This window comes from Mytilus galloprovincialis, chromosome 1 (assembly GCF_965363235.1).
Source record: "Mytilus galloprovincialis chromosome 1, xbMytGall1.hap1.1, whole genome shotgun sequence".
NCBI lineage: Eukaryota > Metazoa > Mollusca > Bivalvia > Mytilida > Mytilidae > Mytilus > Mytilus galloprovincialis.
The window spans coordinates 116,746,095-116,773,609 of record NC_134838.1 but is presented as its reverse complement, the minus strand read 5'-3'; the positions used below and the strand labels follow the sequence as shown (position 1 = coordinate 116,773,609).

General features: G+C 31.7%; 1 protein-coding gene across 1 annotated transcript; it reads right to left on the bottom strand.

Annotated features, from left to right (window-relative positions):
• Positions 1-3,878: 3,878 nt before the first annotated feature.
• LOC143053582 (uncharacterized) lies at positions 3,879-16,472 on the bottom strand. The gene is made up of 9 exons (XM_076226382.1): positions 16,339-16,472; positions 15,008-15,118; positions 14,094-14,192; positions 12,839-12,937; positions 11,824-12,021; positions 8,522-8,620; positions 8,050-8,145; positions 6,862-6,960; positions 3,879-6,323 (listed from the first exon to the last, which is right to left on the bottom strand). Exons 1-9 carry the CDS (start codon positions 16,348-16,350, stop codon positions 6,189-6,191), a joined length of 948 nt encoding a protein of 315 aa, XP_076082497.1. The 5' UTR covers positions 16,351-16,472; the 3' UTR covers positions 3,879-6,188.
• Positions 16,473-27,515: the final 11,043 nt, after the last annotated feature.

Here is a 27,515-nt window from a genome sequence, read left to right as displayed (position 1 = left end):
CTGCAGAAATTATTTAAATAAATATACAGTGTAATAAATAAACTATAAACTATACAAGCTAATTGAAAACTTTAATTTAACATGTTCTAACATTTTGTTGTCTTAAAACTAAAGTTAATTGATAAAATAAGTAGATAATAATTTTAAATAAAGAAGATTTTTTCATTTATTATTCCATATAAACAAATTATCATCAAAGACAAGAAAATCCAATGATCACTCATCAGGAAGACCACCTTTATGCAAACATTTTAATTTCTCCAAAAAAAAATATCTTTTGCCAAAAATTTTGAAAATTATTTTTGTCCAGTTATGACATTACAAATATAGCATCTACATATATTTTCCAACAAATTCTACTTAATTAGAATTCTCCCATTTTCTTTTAGATTAAAACTGGTACCATGACAGTTTAAGGAACCACTTATAACTAACCGCAGTGATGATAATAGGTTACCATTTGCAAGTATGGTCTTGAGGAAACAATGATAGTCTGTCGTAAGGGGACAATAAATGGCTGACCCGTGTTAAGAGAGAGCCATATCTCCTGCACGTAAAAGACAGCCTTGTAGATTTCGAAAAAGAGCAGGCTAAACCGCTACAAGGCAGTAATCATCCCCGCAAAGTGAAAAGGGATTAATATAAGTTGCAATAACTTTTTTCCCAATCCACAATAAATAAATTTGTTTAAACTAATAGGTTACTATGCTCTTTATTATTCTCTCTCCAGATAGATTTAATGATGGACTGTCACAATTCCTCAATTTCCAAAATTTATTTCACTTTAAGGTTTATTGCTGCATAAAATAACATGAACAACAAATGCAGTAATCTATTTAAATCAGCACCAACAATATACCAAATTGTTTCATCACATATCAACTGGTGTATATTCACAAAGCTTAATAAATATTGAAAAAAATATCTTTCAAAAAACAAAGAAACTGTGATTGAGAGTTTTGAGTTCTGAGCAATCCCATCAATTATAAATCAATTTCATTGCATTAATTTCAATTGTACATGTTAAACATTTTTTTCAATTGTATAATTTGAATATTTATGTCATTGTTTTGTACCTTATTGTGTTCTTTTTAAGCATATCTCATCAATAATAATAAGTCATCAATTCAATATTTTGTAATGGTTAAGTCAACTGAATGTCCATTTTCATAAGAAATAGAATCATAATATTGTTATATCTTACCAAAAGGAGACCACTTAAAATTCTAGCAAGTTAAAAGTTACAGAAGTTATAGATTATTATCCAAACACACACAGACACAAGTTAATGAGGTTAGCACCATGATAAATGCAAAATATATAACATACATACACTATATGCAACACAGTAACTAACTACAGTTATCTGAGTGCAATTTTATATCCTTATTATGCAGTAACTATACATTCTTTAAAATGTAAATGAAAAATTATACGATGATATACAGAGCTGAAATACAACCTCAAAACTTCAAAATATAGTGAATTGCCAAATCAAATGTACACCAATTTGTAAACTTACTATAGCCTATAACAAATATTTTTGTACAACTACTTTTTTTTTACGTCTTGATATGAATTGAAAATAAATTGAGATTTTTTTAAATATCTTTTTTAGTTAAAAAAAAATCCCTTATCCCATTCCTGTTAATATGCATATTATGGATATGGACTTTTGCATTGTCTAAAAAAACCTTATTCAGATGATTCAGTCTTTGACATGTGCCTATCCTAAATGACCTGTTGATGACCTCTAGATGTCTATTCTGATTATTTTAGAGACTTTCTTATTTAGGGCTATTCCAGAAAAAAATGTATGGGGGGGTTGGAAGGCACATTGTATTAATAATACATGAGTGATGGGTATCAGAGCAACTTTTCACAGTATAATGCACTATAATTCTCAATTACAATTGTCTGGGTGGTGGGTTCTGACAAAATCTGCCTTCCAACCCCTCCATACAATTTTTTCTGGAATAGCCCTTACTCATACTCATTACCTCCCTTTTATTCCTTGTATATGCACCAAAACCAAAACTATACAAAAACTACATGTCTTTTAGCCCTATAATAAAACTGAACTAAACAAAGCAAAGGTAAGCTATGAAAGTACAAACTATTTTTTCTACATAAAGAAAAAAAATATATATTAGAAACTTTTTAAAAATAAAATTACAAAAATTAGAAAACAAATAACCATTTATGTACATAGTTTTTATTTTTTTGAGTTAGCATAACACAAAAAAACATGTGCAATATACACTTAAATCACAAAATTGTAAACCCTGTTCATAAAATATTGAAGAATTTTAAGTTTGTCATCAAATATGTCATGACAACTCTCTCTGAAAGTTTATGGATCATCCTTTTGCCACTATTAATAGTCTGCAACACCATGAGAAAATCATTTTTGACTTAACCAATTCTCTATTTATTCAAGCCTAGAATTATTAACAGTTTGTTTTTAGAAGGCAAAGTTTCTTGGTATTTTTTTAACTTTATCTTACATCTGGTCTGATTTCATTTGAATACAATTTTAAATTGGCCATTTATTTGTATTTCAAAAAAGAGATAAAAAAAAACCCTGTCACAAGATTATCACATTATTAATACAACATCTCTGAAGCAATTAAAAAATCACACACATTCACTTCATTGCACAACCTGATATGCCATTAAATAAATTATAAAAATATAGAAAGTGGTGGGATACAAATATTTGATTGAAAATACCATACAAAACAGGGACTTGGTTACCTCACATCATCTGATACTTAGAACTAGTAATTGTTATATTTGTCATATTTATTTTCATTACATTCCAAAGATATTTTTCAATATTTAAGGATAATATGACTGTGATTATTTAAGTCAGAACATTTTTCAAAACTCAAAAAGTCAGAGGTATGCATCAATACTTTGCTATAACAAATAATGAATAAAACATTTTTATCAAAGCAAAAATCAAAAGTCATTGAAGCATAACAAAGGAGTGAGCCCAACTTTCTACTTTAAAACAAAAAATTAGGATGCTAACGCAACAGTAAATAAAATATCAACAATTTAGCATAAGTGATTCTTTATAAACACCCCTAAAATTCAAAAGTCACATTGAATAAGATAGATGACTATGTAACAGCATACCATATCAATTAAACAAACATCTTATCAGAAAGCTTAACTTTGAACATTGCTACCATGAAATGTATTTGTAGGTAATTTACTTACTTGACAAACCTACAAGTTGCCCAGCAAGTTTGTTCCGGAGTTCATCATAGAAAATTTTTACAAATAGTCAAACAAAAATTTCATTAGGACTTTAAATGATGAAGTTATTATTTTATTAGAAATATGAAATATGCGAAATTATTTCGAAAGTCTATAAGATAGAGGAAAGGATAAATCAACAAAGTTATTGTTCTATTTAAATTGACCTTGTTGAAAGTAAATAAAGACTAAGGTATTGAACTTAATTAAATTAAATGTAAAGTGCACAAGTCTTTCATGCAATTACTTATTTTAAGTTTTAAAGAATTGTTCATGTATTATATAATCAACTTTGAGATTTAATCCTCTATCTATATCTATTTCATTTTTCAAATTTCAGAACAATTCAAAAACGAAATCTGTACAAAAGTAATGCAGTAGTTATTCAGACTATAGCTGATTACTTTCAGTCTATATTTTAAAATAAGATAAAAAGAAGTATACCAAACACTTTTATAACTGTTGTATATTATACTAATGCAATATGCATAGATTAATTTTCATACATCAACTTAAACTCTATCACATACACATAAATAAACTATTGAATCTTGAATTTACACAATTAATGTAAATAAATATACAAATTATATATATATAAATAATATTAATTACTAATAAATATGCTGAAATCATATATATTATTTTCTATAAGTATAGAAATAATCTTTTCTGACAACCTAAAAACATCTACAATACTGGTTAAATATTCGTTGACTAATAATGTGTGCCTCTTTTTGTTTAAATTTCACCTTAATCAATGTCTGTTGGGACAGGTTTTAAACGATAAAGATCAATGTATTCAAAACTAAACATTTAGGAAATAAAAAAAGGCAAGCACTCCTTCTGACTACATAAACAAGTGTTTGAAATCTTTATTTTTTATCTTCAGCAGCTAAATGTATTTTAACATTTAACTGGAGATAAAAAATATTTTTAAAAGCATGTAATAACATACATGTATAATTTTTTTTTATTATCTGTTTAATATATCTTTACAACTGTTTCTAATTTAGGTTTCCCAATACAAATATCATGGCAATAAAATATTATTAAATCTTATGTACTACATGTAAGTGTTAGAAACCAATGTGAATGTATTTTTTCCAATATGAAATCATAAAAAAAATATGTGAAACCAGCAATTACAAAATAATGCACTGAAAAACTCTTTGCACCATAATAGAAAGCACTTATTAGTTCTTACAACATTTTGTGAAATCTCAAATTCAAATTTATCTGTCTCATTTATAACATCTTACCAACTTTTTATCACAAAATTCAAAACTGTGGATTTATTATTTTCCTGGAAAACCAATTTTGTGGATTATTTGGAAAAAGCTGAACCAGGAACTTAAATGTTCAAAGATGTACACATTTTCCATAGCCTTGTATGCAGACTTTGGCAAAACTATGAAATCAAAAATCCACAAAAATACATGTGGTACTCACGAAAATAAATCAATCCCTAGTATTTATAATTATTTTATACAAAATATAGGGCTTTAAATGAGTATCATAAACTTGACAAAATAACATAACCATTCTACCAATAAACACAACATTACTGTAAAATCTGCATAGATAGTGGTTTTAATTAAGATAAGTTCTTAATCGTATGCCTATAGAACATTAAAATTATCTTTAAAAATATATCGCCTTTAATAGGGTTTGTTTAATTACTCCTAAATCCTGGTATATTGTATTTAACCTCTCCCTAGATGCATCAAAACTGGGACAAAATACAATTATATGCAGAAAAAAATTATATGCAATTGTTTGAAGGAGGACAAATAATCAGCCTTTCAATCAAAAAACAGATGTGGGGGGTAGGAAAGTAGTTCCAAAATCCCAACAATCTTTCATCGACAAATTTTGTCTACATAAGAAATATAAAATGTCATAAACATTGTAAAAACATGTAAACAAATATCATCTTAAGATTGAATTCTTTTCACTTTGAGGTAATAGTCTATGGATTACTATATAATAACAGACACTTTCAAGGTAAATTTGAAAGCATACTTACACATAATAAGATAGGGTAAATAATATATTTTCCAATAAAAACTGGAACTATCATTATCCTGCTTAAGGATGTACTTAGGTGAGGTTTTGGAATTTGTGTCAAATGTTCGGACTCCTTGGTGTTTTTCCATACAATACAATGTAAAATATTTTGCCCATAACACTTATTTATTTTTTCATATAAGACTAAATAGCCCATGAAAGGTCATTTACCAAAATTTTAGAAGATTCTTAATTTTCGTTCTTTTGTTTTGAGACCTTATAATACCAATGCAAATATAAGGTAAAAGTCCGAGTCAGCCTTTTCCCGCCATATTTTAAATCCCAAATATCTCGAAAAGGAGGTCCATGACCTATTATAATATTTTTTGCTTATTTTTATCCTTAATTGAAGCTCTACCAGATAATGGTATCAATTTTAACTTCTTAATTTATTAATTTTTACCTAACCTCACCTAAGTACATCCTTAATCATATTTGTTTTAATGTTTAATTTTCCTTCCCTTAGTCCTTTCATAGAATGCTTTTACTAAATATCAAAAAAGGAGCTATATAAATTAAGACTATATTTACCAAAACAGCTGTTTTTATAAATTAGTGCTTTCAAACAGAAATACTTTGTTGTAAAAACAAATTCCATGACTACTATACCAACCTGCAAATTAAAATACAATACTGGCATCTAATTCTGTATGAATCACAATTTATAGGCAATAACACTTTGGCAGCTTAAATAACAAAACACATTGAATGTATAGGCAATTACATTTTGGCAGTGTAAATAATATTACACATTGAATGTATAGGCAATAACACTTCAGCTGTGTAAATAATATTACACATTGATAGTAAACATTGTTTCTGAAGCTTTGGAATTATAATGCATTAGTCCATCACGTTGGTGAGGGAGTGGATGTACCATTAGGAATGCTGTTACGTCTGTCTGTACTTGTTTGGTAACTTTCTATAAATTTGGTTATGTGTTCATTACCTGCTTCTCTAGCAAGTTCTGCAGCAGTTCTCCCTTCCTGTTAACAATCAAATGTACAGTTATAGTAAGCTTATCACCAACCAACACTTTAAAACTTTGAAAGAATTCATTCGTAATTCATTAAAACTCCTTAACGGCAGAAGTAAAAATAAGAAAAATCTAACCAACACTTTGGCATAAGAAACTCTTACAAATTTCAATTTGCATAATGAGAACGTATTTAAATACAAAGTTTTATGAAGATACTATAAATCATGTGAGAGGAACTAAAATAAGATGGTTACTTTAAACAGGGTCAAAATCTCAAATTTCAAAGGGACATAAAAATAAATAAATGAATCAATTCTTTGTACTTCTTAAACAAATTTTACTACACAAAATCATTGATAATCACAAGACAATGATCAGATCTAAATCCATCACATTAACATAATGAAGAACCAACCAAATATTCATCTTGTAAGTATACATATCTTTAATGAGGGAATCAAAATGTATGGTTTTTAATTCAATGGTTTTAAACAAATATATACACATGTTGATCATGATTTACATTGTACAATCAAACCACTTACCTTATTTTTGATTTTTGTGTCTACATTATATGACATCAGTAATTTGATTACTTTGAGATGACCAAATAAGGCGGCTGCATGCAGTGGGGTTTCTCCATTCTGAATAAAAAAGTAAAACAAATGATAACAGTATAAACCTGCAAATATGAACTTTAATCACAACTATTTATATGATTTCCGCTTTACTGAGTGAGGGTCATTTAACCTAAACTATATATAACCTATACTATTATCCTATATTTGGTTTGATTGATTGTAAATGCTTTGATAACACAACTCACAGCACTATTGGCTATAACGTAGTTGAAACATTGAATGTTGGATGTGTACTGATTGATACCACTATTGGCTATAACGTAGTTGAAACATTGAATGTTGGATGTGTACTGATTGATATCACTATTGGCTATAACGTAGTTGAAACATTGAATGTTGGATGTGTACTGATTGATATTTCAGTCTTAGATACAACATTGAATGTTGGATGTGTACTGATTGATATTTCAGTCTTAGATACAAGATTACTTTTATTAGTTTTTGGTGGCTTAGAACTAGCTGTCAGTAATTCTGAGTACTCTCAGAATTGTACTTATTGTCCTGTTTGTTGTTGGGATGTATAAATTCCATGTCACATCCAGTCTGAGTTTTGTTAGATGTTTTTCTGATTTGTATCAATCGGAAGTATTAAGCCCTTTTCAACTGATATTTTATATTTTGTTCTTATGTTATACCACTGTCCCAGGTAGTTTTCAATTGAATTGTTTAACATTGTAATTTTGGGAACCTTTTATAGCTGATTATGAGTTATCTGTATTGCTCACTATTGAAGGCTGTACAATGACCTTTGTTGTTAACTAATGTCATTTGATCTCTGGTTGACTTGTGTCATCGGCAATCCTACAACAGCTTCCTATTTATATAATTAACATGGTATTCATAACGACCAATCATTCTTACTCTGACATTTCTTTGTTGCATATTTTTGCTTGCAAAGGCAATTGCATAAGTAAGAAAAATAGCAAAAACCAATTCTTTAATCTCTGTTTTAATCTAACAAGGCATAAACCAAAGAACTCTTACCCTTGATGCAAGCATGTGACAATGAATCCAATGAGGAATTCTTATTATACTTATGATTTTAACTGAATCAGTTTATGAATATAAAAGTTTCCCTTTGTACTACTGCACCTTTAGTAATCCTAGTTCTGGTTTATATTTTAGTAATTGTTCTGCAACCTCTAAATGACCTTTATGGCAAGCTTTAAACAGAGGAGTGGCTCCATCCTGTAATTATATAGAACACAAAATCAATGATATATCTGTAATACATTTCTGGTGACGATCAGAAAGTGACACAAAAGTTTATCTTTACTTGAAGAGAAATTAATAAAATGTGCATGTATATAAATGTAATGAAAAATTAACTTAAAACAAGTATTGCTCATTGGGAAAGTATAATGCCATGTGTCTATTTATTTAATTCTAAAAACCTCTGTTTTTTATAATTTCTGTTAGCAAAATGCTTTACAAAAGTGTATTTGTTTAATTTGTGAAAGTCAAATTTGATAAAGGATTTTTGCAGTAAAAATGTGAAAGAAAAAGGCTGTTTCCATTATTCTGTTTGAAGTAAAAATAAATATATATATATAAAAATTCAAACCTCTCGAATTGCATCAACTTTGGCACCTAATGTTAATAATTCTTTAACAACCTGTGTATGTCCCATTTGTGAGGCAATCCACAATGGCGAGGCTTGATCCTGTAAATTAAAGCACTTCTGTCATTCTATTCTTTATCAAGAAGTTTACAAAATAATTCAAAATGGTCTATGTAGCATAGATATTATATACATATCAACTTAGCAAGGCTTCATTGAGTTCTCTTTCTTTTTCAAAGAATTCATGAACTTTGAAAAGGAAAACCATACATTTGCTGCTAATTTTGGTCAGAAAGGGGAGTTTACATCAAATACTTGTGTTAAGAGAGATTAAAATTTCATGCACATTTGATAACCTTTACAACAATTGAGAATGGAAATGGGGAATGTGCCAAAGAGACAACAACTCTTTATTTAGAGTTTGTAGACAACATTTTGTGATGACAAATTTCCCATACTACAGAACAGAAGTTCAAATTATCTATCTGTCCTTCAAGTATATTCACTTTTCAGAACAGATTTAACTGTTTTATTATATAATGGGTTCTTGTCCCGAAAATATAACGTGACAGTACCCAAATTGCACCTATTTTGACAGTTTTTTCATCTGCGTTTTTTTATCATGAAAACAAAAATGTCCATTCTGTGTTTATTTTGTAGCCCTATCCTTCTTTATTATAAAGGTACACCAATTTGATTTTTATTCCATATGGAATCATAGAAAAATTGGTCTAAACTGACCTCCAAACCATCAATGATTCTGAAATGAGGAGTACCCAAATTGCTTCCATGCTTTTAATAATTCACATAGTCAAAAGTCTAATAACAGAGCTTTTGTTTAATTTCTTTAAATATTTTGAACAATTGGACATTAGTCCATGCTTACTCTTCATTATTTTTTAAATGGATACTTGTAACATATTGTATTTGTTCATTTTAAAAAGATGACGTTTTGATGATGTCGCATGGCGACGTTTCAGTACATTTTGCTTCATCTGTTGATAGATACTGTGAACGTTTTGTGCATATCTAAATAGTTTTACCTATGTTGAAAGATGTGCTTAGTATCAAATCATAAAAAAAACAAATTGTTTAGTCTCTAGAAAATCTTGTAAGATTTTCGCTGCTAGTTTTGCTAAATAGGTGCAATTTGGGTACTCGGTGCAATTTGGGTACCGTTACGTTTAACGGTTATGTTATATATCCCCACATGACAACAAAGAATAAATTCCAAATAATATTAAATCTTTTTCAGGAAAAAGCTCTACATCTTTTTTTTTTTGTACAACGTAGTGAAATATATAAAAACCAGATGCTCCGCAGGGCGCAGCTTTATACGACCGCAGAGGTTGAACCCTGAACGGTTGGGGCAAGTATGGACACAACATTCAAGCTGGATTCAGCTCTAAATTTGGATTGTGATTAAATAGTTGACACAGCATAGGTTTCTGACACAGAATGAATGTGGTCTAATGAACTTAAAATTTTTGTTTTGCCTTTGAGCAATTCACTATGCTGTTGAATATTAATCCTCTCAAAAAAATGTTTGAATAAATTTTCTTTTTATTTATAAAATCTGAAATGAAAAAAATTGACCCCCCATTTTTTTTTCACATCCCCCTTTCCCTTATTTCAAAACTGATCTCAATTCAAATTTCTAATGAAGTTTGCAACAATAACTACTCATTTGAATACATCATAAAATATTAAAATGTAAAAAAAGTGCTTGTTATTACTGAATGGTAAAGATTGTTTTAATCTATCAGTTGGTAGTAAAAGTGAATATACATTGTATATTGTATAAAACAATGATTTAAGTTGATTCAACTACTATTCTGGACAAAGAAAGATAACTCCAATTGAAATCCAATTGGAATTTCTTGCTATTGCACAATATTGTGCAATTAGATATTTCTTGCTATTGTGCAATACTGTGCAATTGAAAATATTTGCTATTGCACAATACTGTGCAATTGAAGATTTCTTGCTATTGCACAATACTGTGCAATTGAAGATTTCTTGCTATTGCTGAATACTGTGCAACTGAAAATTTCTTGCTATTGCACAATACTTAATATAATAATTTTGGATCCTGATATGGACCAACTTGAAAACTGGGCCCATAATCAAAAATCTAAGTACATGTTTAGATTCAGCATATCAAAGAGGCCCAAGAATTTAATTTTTGTTAAAATCAAACTTAGTTTAAGTTTGGACCCTTTGGACTTTAATGTAGACCAATTTTAAAACGTGACCAAAAATTAAGAATCTACATACACAGTTAGATTTGGCATATCAAAGAACCCCAATTATTCAATTTTTGATGAAATCAAACGAAGTTTAATTTTGGACCCCCATTTGGACCAACTTGAAAACTGGGCCAATAATAAAAAATCTAAGTACATTTTTAGATTCAGCATATCAAAGAACCCCAAGGATTCAATTTTTTTTAAAATCAAACTAAGTTTAATTTTGGACCCTTTGGACCTTAATGTAGACCAATTTGAAAACAGGACCAAAAATTAAGAATCTACATACACAGTTAGATGCGGCATATCAAAGAACCCCAATTATTCAATTTTTGATGAAATCAAACAGAGTTTAATTTGGGACCCTTTGGGCCCTTTATTCCTAAACTGTTGGGACCAAAACTCCCAAAATCAATACCAATCTTCCTTTTATGGTCATAAACCTTGTGTTTAAATTTCATAGATTTCTATTCACTTAAACTAAAGTTATGGTGCGAAAACCAAGAAAAATGCTTATTTGGGTCCCTTTTTGGCCCCTAATTCCTAAACTGTTGGGACCTAAACTCCCAAAATCAATACCAACCTTCCTTTTGTGGTCATAAACCTTGTGTCAAAATTTCATAGATTTCTATTAACTTAAACTAAAGTTATAGTGCGAAAACCAAGAAAATGCTTATTTGGGCCCTTTTTGGCCCCTAATTCCTAAAATGTTGGGACCAAAACTCCCAAAATCAATCCCAACCTTCCTTTTGTGGTCATAAACCTTGTGTTAAAATTTCATAGATTTCTATTCACTTTTACTAAAGTTAGAGTGCGAAAACTAAAAGTATTCAGACGACGACGACGCCAACGTGATAGCAATATACGACGAAAAATTTTTCAAATTTTGCGGTCGTATAAAAATAATACCTGAAAAAAATACCAGGAAATATAATGTGCTCTTATAACTAATAATAAATGAACTGCTTTTGTGAAAACTAAAAAACTTTTTTTAGTTCCATTTTGCTTTTTCAACTTTTATTTGTAAAAATACCTATTTAATCTAATCAAACATACCTGTCTATTTAAGTTAAGATCAGCACCTTTGGAGATGAGGTATTTCATTAATCGTACATGACCATTCTGTGCTGTTATAAAGAGGGCTGTGGCACCATCAACCATCTGAGCATGAAGATCTGCCCCTCTATTCAATAATGCATCAACAACTTCCTGGTGATTACACTGACAGGAAACAAACAATGGTGTACCTCCATCCTAATTTTAATTTAGAAATGCAGATTATTTCATATGTTTTTATTTAGAAATAGTTTAAAAACTCAATAATAGAATTATTTCTTTTTTCATAATAGTTATCAAAGCCTTACACACTTTGATCTTCAAAGATTTATATAATTTTAATATTTGTGCATATGGTATTTATAAAAGATACTAAAACAGAGACAAATCCACACACATATACCACCAGGTTAAACTCTGTGCACAGAGCTATCACATTTATACAAACTGCTTGCAAACACACCTAACTCAAAACTCAAGATAAATTGAACAATTCTACCCTAAAGGAAATTGCAAAATGTCTGTTAGATCAAAATATAAATTAATACATGTATATAAGTTGAAAAGTGTATAACAAATTGAATAATCATTGAAAGCTTCATTGAAATATAAAAAATAATATCTTATATTGGAGTTTTTCATGAAATAATCTTTATAACTCACATCCTCTACATGTTTGTCACTGATCCCATATATTTTTTATAATAGAAATGTGTTTATGGAAAATATATATTCTATGGATGACATTATCACAAGTGTTGCTTGCCATTTCCAAATAATATATACACAAATGTTTACTTTAAGGTTACGTTATATGGGAAACCTTAAATTTAAATAGCAGGTTCCCAACTTCCAAGTCCTGAAGAACAAACCATTCAATTTGGGTGAAATAATGTCAATAGGTGACATCACAAAATAAAAGATTGACTTCCATAGAACTATTGTTAAAATACAGGAAACAAAATTAATTATATATTATAAGAGCTACTTAGTTGTATATATATTTCATACTTACATAACTGGCTAAATCTACTGATGCTCCACTGTCTAATAGCAATTTAACAATATCCAAAAATCCACCTTGAGCAGCAAAAAACAGTGCACAGGTTCCAGTCTGAAACAATTGGGACTTTAAATATTTAACTCAATTAACTATAAAATAAATAATATTTAACATATATTTGGAATTCATACATTGCTAGGGTCTTTTCTTAACTTTAGCGTAACAAAATAAAGGTAATGAAATAATAATTTATATGAAATATATATGTTTTATATTAAAGGCTTATAATAAACAGTTCCTGGTATTTATAAACTGTTAACACAGAGGTATAGCTTGCCTGTATGTTATTTTGCTTGTAAGTTGTAGAATGCAGTTTGAAATTAAAATGGTAATACATAGACATGTAAACTATGCAAAATATACAACGTCAATAAACCATGATTGAAGGTGATTGAAGGTGGAGTGCCTAACTTGAAAATGAGAAATGCTAATACATGTACAACTTCATCCCATATGTCCTTTAAACTATGTTATGTGAAAAACTATGGCATAGGGCCATATAATTTATATGGGAAAGGGATGTGAAACTAATAGACAACTTTCGAGTTCGATGCATTTCCGTCAAAAACTCTGGTTTTAGTGAACGTCATTTGTGCGTTTAGGGGCGTCGTCACTTCCGTTACAATGTTGAGCGAGTGGTTGGAAAACTATAATTCTATATTGTATGAATTATTCAGCAAATTAAATTCTCAAAATTGACAATCAGCACTGCTGTCATTAGGGAATTGTCATTAAGTACTTACAGAACAACCATTATTTCTAGTTTATCCTGCACAACGACGATCACTAAGACGCTTGATGAACGTAAATAGTGCAGGGATACAGGCGATCCCCTCTATCTGGTAAATGACGTCATAAAGGCGTGCATAATTGACGAGTTTTTGCCGGTGACGGATGAACTGGAAAGTGGTCTATTATACAACTGCATTCCAAATATTAAGAGTAGATAATTACCAAAAGGACAAAAATCATATTGATCATTCAAGTGTCATATCTCAGCTTATCCTATAATATATGATAATGTGTGACATAAATTTGAATTGAGGAAAAAGAATTCAGTGCATCCAATACAATCGATGCGAAAATGTAAAATAAAATATTCAAAGCTTTTTGAAAATTTAAGTTCACATATACTGCATATACATGTACTCATGATTAAAATGAAACCACACACTACAAAAAAACATGAAAATAAAACAAAACCCACCAGTCTCCTTGAATTTGGATCTGCTCCCTGCTTCAGTAATTCTTTTACACAGTCCAAATGATTATTAGCGGCTGCCAATATCAATGGGGTTGTTCCTTCCTTAAAATTCAAACAATCATACATTTAATCAATTATTGAAAAGCTATTGAATTAAAACATTTAATTCATTGATGTGGATACTTGAAATCAGCCTGTTTGAAAATCAATTCTCAAAAATATAAAACCTGTTTGAAAATCAATTCTCAAAAATATAAAACAAATTGCAGTTTTAGCATTTTTTTCACAATATCTGTTGATAAATGCAAACAGTTCAAAATTTACTAAGCTGTATTTTATATTTGGTAAAATGTCTTGGTAAATATAACTTATTACATTCACTTCAAAAATTATAAATAATAATATAAATGCAAATTTAACAGTTAGCAATCATACCACATATGTAGCCTTATTTTTATATCCACATATAATGTATTAGTTGAAAATGGCTAGATGAAACTAAACCAAACTTATATATATATATATATATATATATATACAACTCGTCTAAACATCAACCTAACAATGTTAGATCTGTAAATTTGCTTTCGCAAATTTTTGGTTCTTCCCTCGCCGAATTCAAACCCATGCTACTGTGATATCGTGACACCAAATCGCCTGCACTGCAGCCGTCCCGCTAGACCACACGACCACCTGGGCTCTCAAAATAAGAACTTTCGCTGGCCGTGTGTTACCTTTCCTCGTCAGTTTTAATCTAGCGGAGTACTACAGTACATGATATATAAGGCATGAAGATGTTATATATATATATATACTGGTATGAAGATTACTAGTACACTGAAGTACATTGGTTTTATTCCAAGAAACCTAAGTCTAAGTGAACTGGTCTTTAATACTAGTGTTATCTAAACACTAACCTTGTCTTTACAATCCACATGAACTTTACCACTGTCTAACACACGTTTTAGCTTCTCCAAGTTACCCTGAAGTGCAGCCAGATGAAGCTGTTGATCTGAAGGGGTTTCTTTCTGAAAGACAACCAAACAATACTTTTTTACTATTTTTACATTGTTACTTTCTTTCAAAATTTAACTATTTATGTATCTTCACATGACATCTGAACATAAAATACATCATTGTGTACTCACATTAAAAACTCTGCAATCTCTGAATTTAAAAATGATGTGTATATGACTTCATAATAAGGTGTCAAAGTAAAAAGAAATACAAAGTCTTTCAAGATGGCATAACTATTTGGACTAGTCCTGTAGTATATATGTATTGGTAAATTCCTCTGTTACCTGGCACCCCTAACCCCTAGAGAGCTGTGAAGGTACAGTGAAATCTATGTACCATACTTGACAGAAAATAAAACGCACCCCTAAATAAGGCGCAGGACCGTTTTTAAAGGGAAGAAGTGTTTTATCAGGATTAATGGAGATGGGTCACTAACATACAATGTATATTTACGACACATTTTATCACAGGGTCACTTGGTGTAAACAGTCAAACCGGAAAGATATCAGAAGATTGATCTCCAGGTAAAAGTAGGGGACAAATTTGACCAACCAAGGCTCACAGAGTACCCAATCTAGTTTAAACTCCAGTCTGTGTACCAGAAAAGTGTGTGGGAGGGGAAAAATCACCCTTGGGATAAGTCCGAGATTACTCTGACGTCCACAGCTGTTTTGCCAGACAAGCTGGGGCCGTGGGACATCAGAGCTCGTCCCATATCAAAAAGTGAATATTTGCCCACCCAAAATAGATGCGCTGCTTCGTTGTTTCTGGTGGCTACTGAGGGCCTTGGAATTATATAAATCAGGCATCAATCTGTTCATTTTTCATTTATCTCTTCATTTATGTAAGTTTCACCTACCTTTTGATGTACTGAAATTTCAAATACCCAGAGTCAGAATCAAACCCTGGACCTTCAGCCATCAGTCTTTACCAATAGACCTCAAACCCTAAAGCTAGGAAAAGCACCAGAGATACATCCCTTAGTTGGATGACATGTCCATCTCAGATCTGAGATCTATGGACTGTTCTCTTGACCAAAATATGAATGAGAGTGTTAAAAATGACTCATCTCTTCAGTCTTGTACAAAGCAGGATAAGTGTTCACATCAGATCAACATAAGCTCGTTCTGTAAATTTTATGCAAGTTACATTTGCAACTGGACGTTTACACCAAAAATGTAGCTTATAATATATGCTTTGGTAAATATTCAGACTTTTCTTGAAAGACTACCTTGTAAGACATTGCGTAGATGATCAGAGTACTCAGTAAACTGTCTAAATGATGTTTATTTCATTTGTTCTTATCAAAAACAATCTGCTAGGTTCCCATTCCGGGCAACCGGAAATGCGTGTTTTTGACTTTTCGTCTATGTCTTTAAAGTGTTTTATAAGTAAAATTGTAACTCTCTAATACATTTCAGGAAAGGCAATGATAATAAATTGATATATCCGGAACATTTTAAGACAACACCTCCGAAAATAAGAAAAACCTAAAATAAATAACTATAATTGACAAAAGCATGAAATCCAAGAAAAAGGCAGACATATACAATGAGAACACGAGAGAAAAAAACAGGAGAAAAAAGTGATGTCCTGTCACGGTACTTGTCTATCCCAAATTCATGTATTTGGTTTTGATGTTATATTTGTTATTTTCGTGGGATTTTGTCTGATGCTTGGTCCGTTTCTGTGTGTGTTAGTTACATTGTAGTGTTGTGTCGTTGTTCTCCTCTTATATTTATGCGTATCCGTCAGTTTTAGTTTGTTACCCCGATTTTGTTTTTATGCCCCTCCTACGATAGTAGAGGGGCATTATGTTTTCTGGTCTGTGCGTCCGTGCGTCTGTTCGTCCGTCCGTTCGTCCGTCCGTCCGTCCGTCCGTCTGTCCCGCTCCAGGTTAAAGTTTTTGGTCAAGGTAGTTTTTGATGAAGTTGAAGTCCAATCGACTTCAAACTTTGTACACATGTTCCCTATGATATGATCTTTCTAATTTTAATGCCAAATTAGAGGTTTTACCCCAATTTCACGGTCCACTGAACATGAAAAATGATAGTGCGAGTGGGGCATTCGTGTACTGAGGACACATTCTTGTTTGTCCATGGATTTATGAGTTTGAACAGCGGTATACTACTGTTGCCTTTATTCATGTGAAACATGTGCTCCGATAAGGCAGAGTCTCTGGATAAGGTATCAATATATATACCGTAATAATGCTGTTACAAAATACATTAAATTAGTTCCCCCTGGCAATTTAGCACTATACTATTTTTGGTTGGCAAATTTATCTTATCTAAGTAAAAGAGCAACTTCAAAGCAACCACGACCAATATATCAAAGTGACATTCTGACCGGCCAGAAGAACCAACAAAAACACATACAGACAGTTGCAGAGAACAAATATATGCTACAACCAAGAAATTTTGGTCGTATATAAAAGGTATGAAGAAGGATAGTACCAACATCAACATGCTTAATAAGAACGGTAAGGAAATCATACATGCAGAAGAAAAAGCAAATATCTTTAATCAGCAGTACGAATCAGCATTTTTTATATTGATTTTAACCAGTACATAGACACAAGATTCTATACAGATGTTAAATTTAGGCTACCAAAATTACCAAGACCTATCGTACACATGAAACCAATAAATATGTCATTACCTGGAATTATTCAACAGCTGAAAATACTAATCCTAATAAAGCAACAGGACCCAATCTAATACCTTGCAGAGTCCTGAAAGAGAGAGCAGAACAAATAGCACCATACTTGGAGATAATATTTAACAAATCCATCAAACTAGGAACAGTACCAACAGACGGGCTCATCGGAAATGTCATCCCGATTTTTAAAAAGGGCGATAAAACAGATACAGCAAATTATCGTCCTGTCTTTCTTACATCTGTCCCTTGCAAAATTATGGGCACATCATCTTTAGAAGCATTATTAACTACCTGCATAACAACAAACTCCTATCACCTTACCAGTATGGATTCAGGAAAAAACACTCGTGCGAACAGCAGCTTATAAACACCACATAAGACCTAGCTAGAATAAGAGATAATAAAAGCCAAGCAGATATACTGATACGTACTGGACTTCAGTAAGGCCTTCGATTATGTGCCACATCGCCATCTTGTACACAAACTCAGGAACAAGGGTATTGACAAGTACACAGTAAATTGGATAGATAACTGGCTCCAAAATAGAAAACAGACAGTACTCCTGGATGACTGTAAATCACAACCTGCAACCGTACGATCCGGAGTTCCACAAGGCACCGTACTTGGTCCTCTTCTATTTGTACTATACATCAATGACATTGAGGATAACTTAACAACTGGTACCAGCATAAGACTCTTTGCAGATGATTGCTTATTATATAGAAACATCAAAACCAATAATGATACAGAAATACTACAGAAAGACTTAACTGAATTAGAAAAGTGGTCTATTGATTAGAAAATGTCATTTAATCCAAAGAAATGCTACGTCACAGTCCTACAGACAACAAATAATATCCGTAATAGAATTATAAGACCATACTTCTTACATTCTACAAAGCTGGAACTAAAAGAACATAACCCATACCTAGGAGTGGAGCTGGACAGCAAGCTCAATTGGAACCACCACATTACCTAACAATTAATAAAGCTTCACAACAACTGAACTTTGTCAGAAGAAATTTATATAGATGCCCTCAACTTGAGAAATTAAACAACATGCTTACATTGCTCTGGTAAGACCACACCTGGGATACAGTAACTCAGTATGGGACCCCCATTGGAAGAATGATATCAAACGGATAGAAATGGTACAACACAGGGCGGCAAGATTTGTAACCAAGAACTACAACTACCAACCCGGCTATATGACCGCAATTATACAATCTTTGAATTGGCCGACTCTTGAAACGAGAAGAACAGCAAATCGCGTGATACTATTTAAAAAAAAACACTGTACCATAAAGTATAGCCACAGAAATTCCGATTTACCACTCGTCAACAATAGGAAAACACGCCATGGCCACACAGTCAGCATCATGCAGCCACAATGCAACACCTCCGAGTACGAATTCAGCTTCTACCCGAGAACAATCTGAGACTGGAACCATCTACCAGGAATCATCGCAACTGACACCGACTCGGACACTTTCAAGGAAAACCTCTGGTCACACTTCCATCCTAAGACCAGAGACACAGAGATGCTGTAAAGATCATCCTTGTGTTTATCCTGCACCAACCACAATTTTAAACTTGTACAAGTACACATCCGTGATATCGCGGGTCCGTGACTGAATTAAAGTATATAACTATGCCTAAGCCTTATTTTAGTAATTGGTATTGTCATCTGATAAGTCATGTCGATTATAAGATACACAGTTTTCTCTGCTTTCAAATCTTTATATTTGAACCCGTCGACCTGGAACTTATCAGTTATTGGAAATATTTTAAATTATTTGGAAAACAAAAGGTCCTGGCTATCCAGGAATGGAGTATTTTTTAATCAACAGCATTGTCCTATATTAGTTATCTTAAAAAGTCTTGCTGATTGCTGAATAAAACTACAATAGGGAACAATTTGACAATGATTGAATTTAGTAGTGTCAGTCCTTTGATTATGACCCGTGTATATAGCAAAATTCTAAATACACCGTTTGGTGGTGCGCCTGTCAAATGCGGAACGTACAGATAAGGTAATAGCTGAATATACTATTTGTATCGGTATCGGATTCGACCCGGAACTTGTTAATTATTGGCAATATTAATTATGCTGAAAACAAAAGGGTCTAGAGTGGTGTAATTTTTAATCTACACCATTGTCCTATATTAGTTATATATAGAGTTGAATTCTTTGATTTGTCGTTTTTACCCGATGACGGCTGACAAATTGGACCTCGTAATTTTAGTATTATAGATATATTTATTTACTTTTCGGTTTTGTTGATCATAACTTGTACAGCACCTGCACTTGGTGACACAGCATCAGCGTGATGGTATATTTTCCGTTGCTGATTAACGAAAGAAAAAGTAGACCTATCGTCATAAACCAGGCGGAAACCCAGCTGAAATAGAACAAAAGTTTCGAAGCTCTTTGTTCGAGAATGCGAAAATGCTTACTGTAATGTTTACTATAGTAACAAAAAATTTAAAAGTTAATAGAAAAAAATAAAACGACAATTTTCTTCTCAATTACGAAGTGTTTTATTTGGAAAACACCATTTGCATAAGTTTTCAATTTATCTATTACATAGTAATGCAGAACAATTAGATATCACGTCGACGACATTGGATCTATCAAGTTGGATCTAGAAAATGCATAACCTCAGATTTACTTGAAAAGAAAAATAAAAAATACCACGGACGGAGAACATATCAATCTATTAGTTCAGTAATTTTCTTTTCTGCCCTTCCATTATGTGACTCAAGAAAAAAATCCAAAAAAATGGGTAACAATTGTATCGAAAGAGAAAATCGAGTGCACCTTTTTATGTAAGGGCGTGTTTGAGGTGTATATTTTGTCTTTTAAAAGTAAAATCGCAAAATTACTGAACTTAGAGGAAAATCAATTTGAAAGTCCATAATCACATGGCAATTTCAAATAACAAAACGCATCAAAAACGAATGGACAAGAACTTTCATATTCCTGACTTGGTACAGGTATTTTCAAATGTAGAAAATGGCAGGGCCGTAACTACATTGAGGCAAATGAGGCAAATACCTCATGTTAGAAATTTAAAAAACAAAAAACAAAACTGAAACAAAAGATTGTCTTATAATCAAATTGTTTTTACGGAAAGTGTCTAGCAAGAAGCAAGTTCTCTTCACTCTCTGGTGTCGCCCCTGCATGTTTTTCGTGATTTTACTTTTAGTTTTCAAAGTTGATTGTCTCTTGTTTGTACTTCTGTGTCCAGGGTTTATCTTTTTTTTCATTTATGGTCCTACTTTATTACTGTAGTCTGAGAGTTGATTTTCATTTGTAAACGTGTGGTTTTGCAATGTTGCATGACCACCGATGTCCAGATATTGTGCGAGAGAATACTTTAAGAATAGACGATGCGACAAAACACAGAAAAAAAATGATCGTTTCTGAATGAAGAATTGAACTTGATATCAAAGAATACAAAACTGGCCTTTTGTAGATAAACCTAGATAGCTGACAAGGTTTAAATTAAAGTAAGGTCACAAATTTCCCGATATCAAATGATTTGAAGAAAAAAACAGTAATGCTTTGCCATATGAAGTGTTAAACTTGCATTATGTCATGCTCAGACCCTTTAACAGAAAATAAAGGAATATGGAGTAAATGTGCACGAAACATAATCACACACAAAGTCAATGCATAGAACAAATACTAATGATCAATGGTCAAAGATGCTGGAGGGTTCCTCATCAATAAAAGAATCATTAATACCGAGATGGTCCCTAGTGTAGACTTAAGCAGTACTAGTACTTATAGTATAATACTGCACTGTCACTATATTTAAATCTAGTCATAAAAAAACACCAGAGTCTAAGCACAATACAAGACGAGAACAGACAGACAGATCCGGTATTAATGATAATGAGAATTAAGATTTTTGCTTTATCCTTCATATCGGTCTTTAAATGTTGTCTATAAAACGTATAAGTCTTAAATTGTAATGAATCTTTGATTTTGCTTTGAGACCAGAATTTTGTGGAGAAAAAATTGCTAACAATTAATTGCGTTTCAATGTCAGAAAGAGTCCGGGAAACGCTCAGAATGCACAATTTTGCGTTATTTTTCTTAGAGCTTCTGGGGGATTTCAGCGGCCCCCAGACCCCTCGCCAAAAAAGTTTTGCCTCGCTACGCTCGGCGAATATATTTTGCCTCACTACTAGAAGAGGCTAGTTACGGCCCTGAAATGGTGGATTTAACCTGGTTTTATAGCGTTTTAAAACGTACAAAGCAAGAGTATTTGATATATCATCTCGCTTCAGATTCTATCATTTTTATATATTAAAGGTTCAGGTTGACTTTATAACATAAAAAAATCACAGTACAAAAAGACGAAATATACGGGTCAAGTGAAATACTAATCTAATGAATCACTAAAACAGAGTAGGTGTGTTCGAACAGCTATTTTTTTTACTAAAACTACTTGACGACAGTCTGTTTTAAGTTGGATGATGAAAATGCTTATCTTCGAAAAAATATTTTTTTGTGTGTCTGATAACTAGGGTTTATAATCTTCAACCACTGAAATTTTGTAAATTTTTAAGAATTTTCGAAATTTTCACCTGACAACCGATTAGACAATAGTTTTAAGTTGAATCAATATCATAAACAAAACTGATGCTCATTAGCTAGTAGATACATTTGTCTTTTAAAATACAACTGACATATAAGGGTCGTAATGGTGCTAAGTGAATAAATTTATCGGTTTTCAAGAGCAAAATTGGCAGCGCGTCATCCCTATAATAGCTTCCATTTCTACTATTGTGAAAATGGACTGGCGTAATTGGGAGATAATCCAGACTGCATAAACCAAGGCACCAATGTTAAAATGTGACAATCAGTGTGTTTAAATATGTATAAGTAAAAATTTAACTTGACTTAGCATGAAAGGGACATTGGCTGTCTAATTAAAATTTTCCGATCTTACTCTAATTATCATATTTGATTTATATAACATACTGAAACGTATATCCAAATTAATTGGTCATATTAGTTTTGTATATCTCGTAGTTAATGCCCCTTTAAGTTAAAAATAAATGGGATTTCAGGAAAAAAGGAAAGATTCCGATAAAACACATCAAGATTATTAAAAAAAAAAACACACACACACACACACATACACACAAGAAACTACCTATTTGTGTTTTTTCCTTTTAATGTTGAAATTTTTCTATTATTTAAAGGATGTTCATGATTATTTCTTCTTACAATGGTGATAATAGTCGCATTTCGTGTCATAACTTATCATTGACTTGTGGGTCTAAATTAATTTATTTTTGATCGCAAATTTGCTGCAAATATCATAATCCGAGTAAAGAGTTTTACTGTAATTAGATTATTCTTTTTCAAATATACGGAAACGATTTGTTTTTCTGAATAACGACTTTTTTTGTAGCCGGATTTATTTTAGGAATGACTGTAATATTTTTTCTGTCTATGAAGAAATAACATAAAAAATTTATGACAACGCGCGTAGCTGGTTATTTAACAGTGTGCACCACATTTTTAATGTTATTTCGAATAGACAGAAAAAATATTACAGTCATTTCTTATAATTTAATTCTAAATTCCATTTTAAACCGTAGAAAACCACGAAAAAAAACGTTGACGACGTCACGGTCACATGACTAAATTATGTCTATGTGCTGATAACAAAATAACGTCAGCCAATCAGAAGACGCGTTACATCCAAAATTAAATTATTAGAGTTGTATTGTAATATTTTATTTCAATAATCCATAATATAGTCAGTTTCTTTCTTTTTACACGCACATTATATGTGCTATTTTCTAATAATTTTCTTATCAAATTCGTTCAGGTTTAGTTTTAATAGTTCATACAAAAATGTTTTCCATGAACAATCCACAGAAAATCAGACTATTTTACCCAGCAGGTACCTTGAACAAAACCCCAATGATCTATAAGGTTTATTATATGTTAAGAAATCGTACGTATAAACAAGGATTTGATGTGAGTTTGAATATCCCTCTGTTATTTCGCCACTCGTTTGATAATGGTTGCCATGTTTGTTGGACATCTGTAAAATCCTACTCTTGGAAACAGGCGGATTATAAACGACATTTAGTCGGCACCACAAGCAGATAGAAAATCTTTATTTTTGTACGTTATTTTAAAAAATAAAACGTGATTGGTATATGGGCAGGCGGAAACCTTGTTGAAATAGAACAAAAGAATCGAAGCTCTTTATTAGAGTAGGCGATAAATGCTTACTGTAATGTTTACCATAGTAACAAAAAATTTAAAAGTGAATAGAAACAAATAAAATGACAATTTTCTTCTCAATTACGAAGTGTTCTATTATAAAAACATCATTTGCATAAGGTTTCAATTTATCTATTACATAATTAAGCAGAATAATTAGATATCAAGTCGACGACATGGGTATCTATCAAGTTGGATGTAGAAAATGCATAACCTCCGATTTTTTTTTAACAAAATTACCACGGACGGAGAACATATCAATCTATTAGATCAGTAATTTTAGTGTCTGCCCTTCCATTATGTGACTCCAGAAAAAATTCTAAAAATGGGTAACAATTGTATCGAAAGGAAAAAAATCGAGTGCACCTTTTTATGTTAGGGCGTGTTTGAGTTGATTATTTTGTCTTGAAAACGTACAAAGCAAGAATATTTTATACATCATCTCGCTTCAGATTCTATCATTATTATATATCAAACCTTATTATGCATGGTTTATGCATGCAGCCTTAGCGCCATACCGCTGCCATAATACTGAACATACCATACACTACGATGACTGGTGAATCAAGCTGAATAGAAACATAACTGCTCGTGTCATTCAAAATTATTTGCATAACCACAAGTATGTCATTTGACATGTGTACACGTACAAGGTGGTCGTGTTTGCGAAGATGGCCGTCTGACTTCATTGATTGTGATATGTTCATTACTGGACAACCTTAATAATATCATTAGTTTTCTTCTTTTTTTTAACGAAATTTAATCACAGATATATATAGGTATGTATTGGAGAAATGTAGGAATTTTTATAAAAAGTTTTATGTTATTTAAGGAATGAATGTAATTGTTACTGATAATATTGTTGTAAATGAATCAAACAGGACACAGAAATACAATTAAAGTTAAGTTCCTTTGCTTTTTGATTTGTATGTAGGGGCTTTGTGGCGAAGATGCATTCCCTTATCAACCAAATTAGACTATTCCTTTTATCTGAAGTCCATTGCTAGACGAAGTTCTAATGGACTTCTACTTTTATGCATAGTACAGGTATTAAATTAATGTGAAGACTACATAGATTTACTTATGACATTGCCGATTAGTTGTTAAGGTCTACCTCATGCTCTGTACTGGAAACAAAATTTTCGTGGATGGGCAGTAACCGATATTAGACGGCATTTTTTTTTAAAATGCATGAGCAGATTAAGAATTATGACTGAGATTCTGAATAATTAGATATAGGAAGATGTGGTGTGAGTGCCAATGAGACAACTCTCCATACAAATAACAATTAAAAAAGTAAACCATTATAGGTTAAAGTACGGCCTTCAACACGGAGCCTTAGCTCACACCGAACAACAAGCTATAAAGGGCCCCAAAATTACTAGTGTAAAACCATTCAAACGGGAAAACCAACGGTCTAATCTATATAAACAAAACGAGAAACACGTATATATTACATAAACAAACGACAACTACTGTACATCAGATTATATACAAATAGATAATGGGTATACGCAACAATGAAAATAAAATGCACTCCTTCAAAAGTTTTACGGACATCATCGTGATTTGTTTGTCAGTTGTTGAACAATCTAATTAAAACATAGATCTCTGATTTCGTTTTACTACATAGGAGCTCATATATATTAAATATTGTCTTGTCTTGTCTATGTGATATAAAGAAATCAGAGAATATATTGGTTGTTGGATTTCTTTTTCAAAGGTTATCGTTGTTTTATCTCTTTTGGCGGACGACGTATCATCTAATTACATTATGTGCACTGAACTCTTGTGTTGTACCCTCTTCATCCCGTGATGTGGTGTTCGAATTTCCGGACCTTTAGTATAGCTAGTTCATTTGTCTTTTTCATGCATGTTTTCAGTGTTTGTTCGACTTAAAATGATTTGTAATTGCCCACTTTGATCTTTTAAACAGTCAATGTTCAGCATATGATTATTTGTTTTTTATTTTGAATATAAGCACACTCTTTTTACCTCACCTGACACAATTAGTCAAGTGAGCTTTTATCGTCACTTTACGTCCGTCGTCCGTCGTTGTCCGTTAGTTTTTACAAACATCTTCTCCTCTTAAACGACTTGGCCAAATTTAACCAATCTTGACCAGATTTATTATTAGGACAGCGAGATTTAAAATGTGCCTGATTACCCCGCCTGCCAACAAGCATGGCCGTCATGGCTAAAAAGAGAAAATATGTGTAAAAAAGAAGTGTTGTCTATTATTTTGAAAACTGTTATATATAGAGAAAATCTGACGGGAGCAAAAATGTTCAGTATGTTGAGTTCCACCATTATACGAATAAACTGTCAGTCAACTTCTTATAGGAGTTATTGTCCTTAAATGACAAAGTTTACCTTTGTTCATGTATGCTTATTATCATGAAATCTATAGCAGATAGAGAGAAACTATAGAAGAGCAGACAAGTTTTACAAATGATAAGTAGCCAGTCAAAATTGTCAGTTCACTATTTATAAGAGTTAATTTTGATGACAATTTTTACATATGTTTTGCATTGTTTCCTTATATCTTAAAATGTATACTAGAAAGATAGAAACTTAAATACGCAAAAATGATCAACAAGACAAATTAAGAAAAATAAAGGAAATCGTCTGACGACTCCTTGTTGAAGTTATTGCCCGTTGATGACAATTTTTACCAATCTTTTGCGTTTATGCCTTGAATGTTTCAAACTGTAATAGATAGAGAGAAAATAACATAAGAAAAATTATCATCAAGACGCGCAAGTAAGAGAAATGAGGGAAATCGCCAGACGACCCGTTATAACAGTTATTGCCTCATTTCTCTTACTTGTCAATGTAGGATTTTCTTTGAGATATTATTGTGTCTGCCATGGAAGACATAATTGATGCCCATTAGATGGACATTGTTATTTTAAAATAGCTATACAATTTAACCGCTTATACCCCCAAAATAACAACTATCTCCCAAAAGAGCAAATATTAATAAAAATCAAAACCCTGACCACATGCACACCTTCAATATATGTACAAACAGCCAGCATAATGAAAACTTCCTAGCATTCAAACTGTAGGAGGAGTTATGTGGAAGAACTATACAACCATAATGGGATGGACGGACGGACAGGGGAAAACAATATGCCCCCGGGGCATTAAACAATAATCAGCAAGGCAAGATATACTAACAAGTCAAATTTTTCCCATATAGTGTGTAGAATGTTCTTGTTTATAATATTGTAGAGTGTCAGTTGTTCAATATGAACATATACCTAGCAGAGCGATCCAGGCTCTTTATAGAGCTCTAGTTTTGTTTCGTTTTCATTTTATCTTCTTGTCCAAAGATTTGTTATCTTCGTCTGTTCTCGGTTCTCTTTAAATTGTTGTCTATATACTGCGGCCTCGTTCGTAGTGTGTCTGTTTTACTATAATGTCGGAGTCATCTTAGTGCTGTAAAACGTTTGGAACCTTCTACGTTTTATATAAACAGCTTT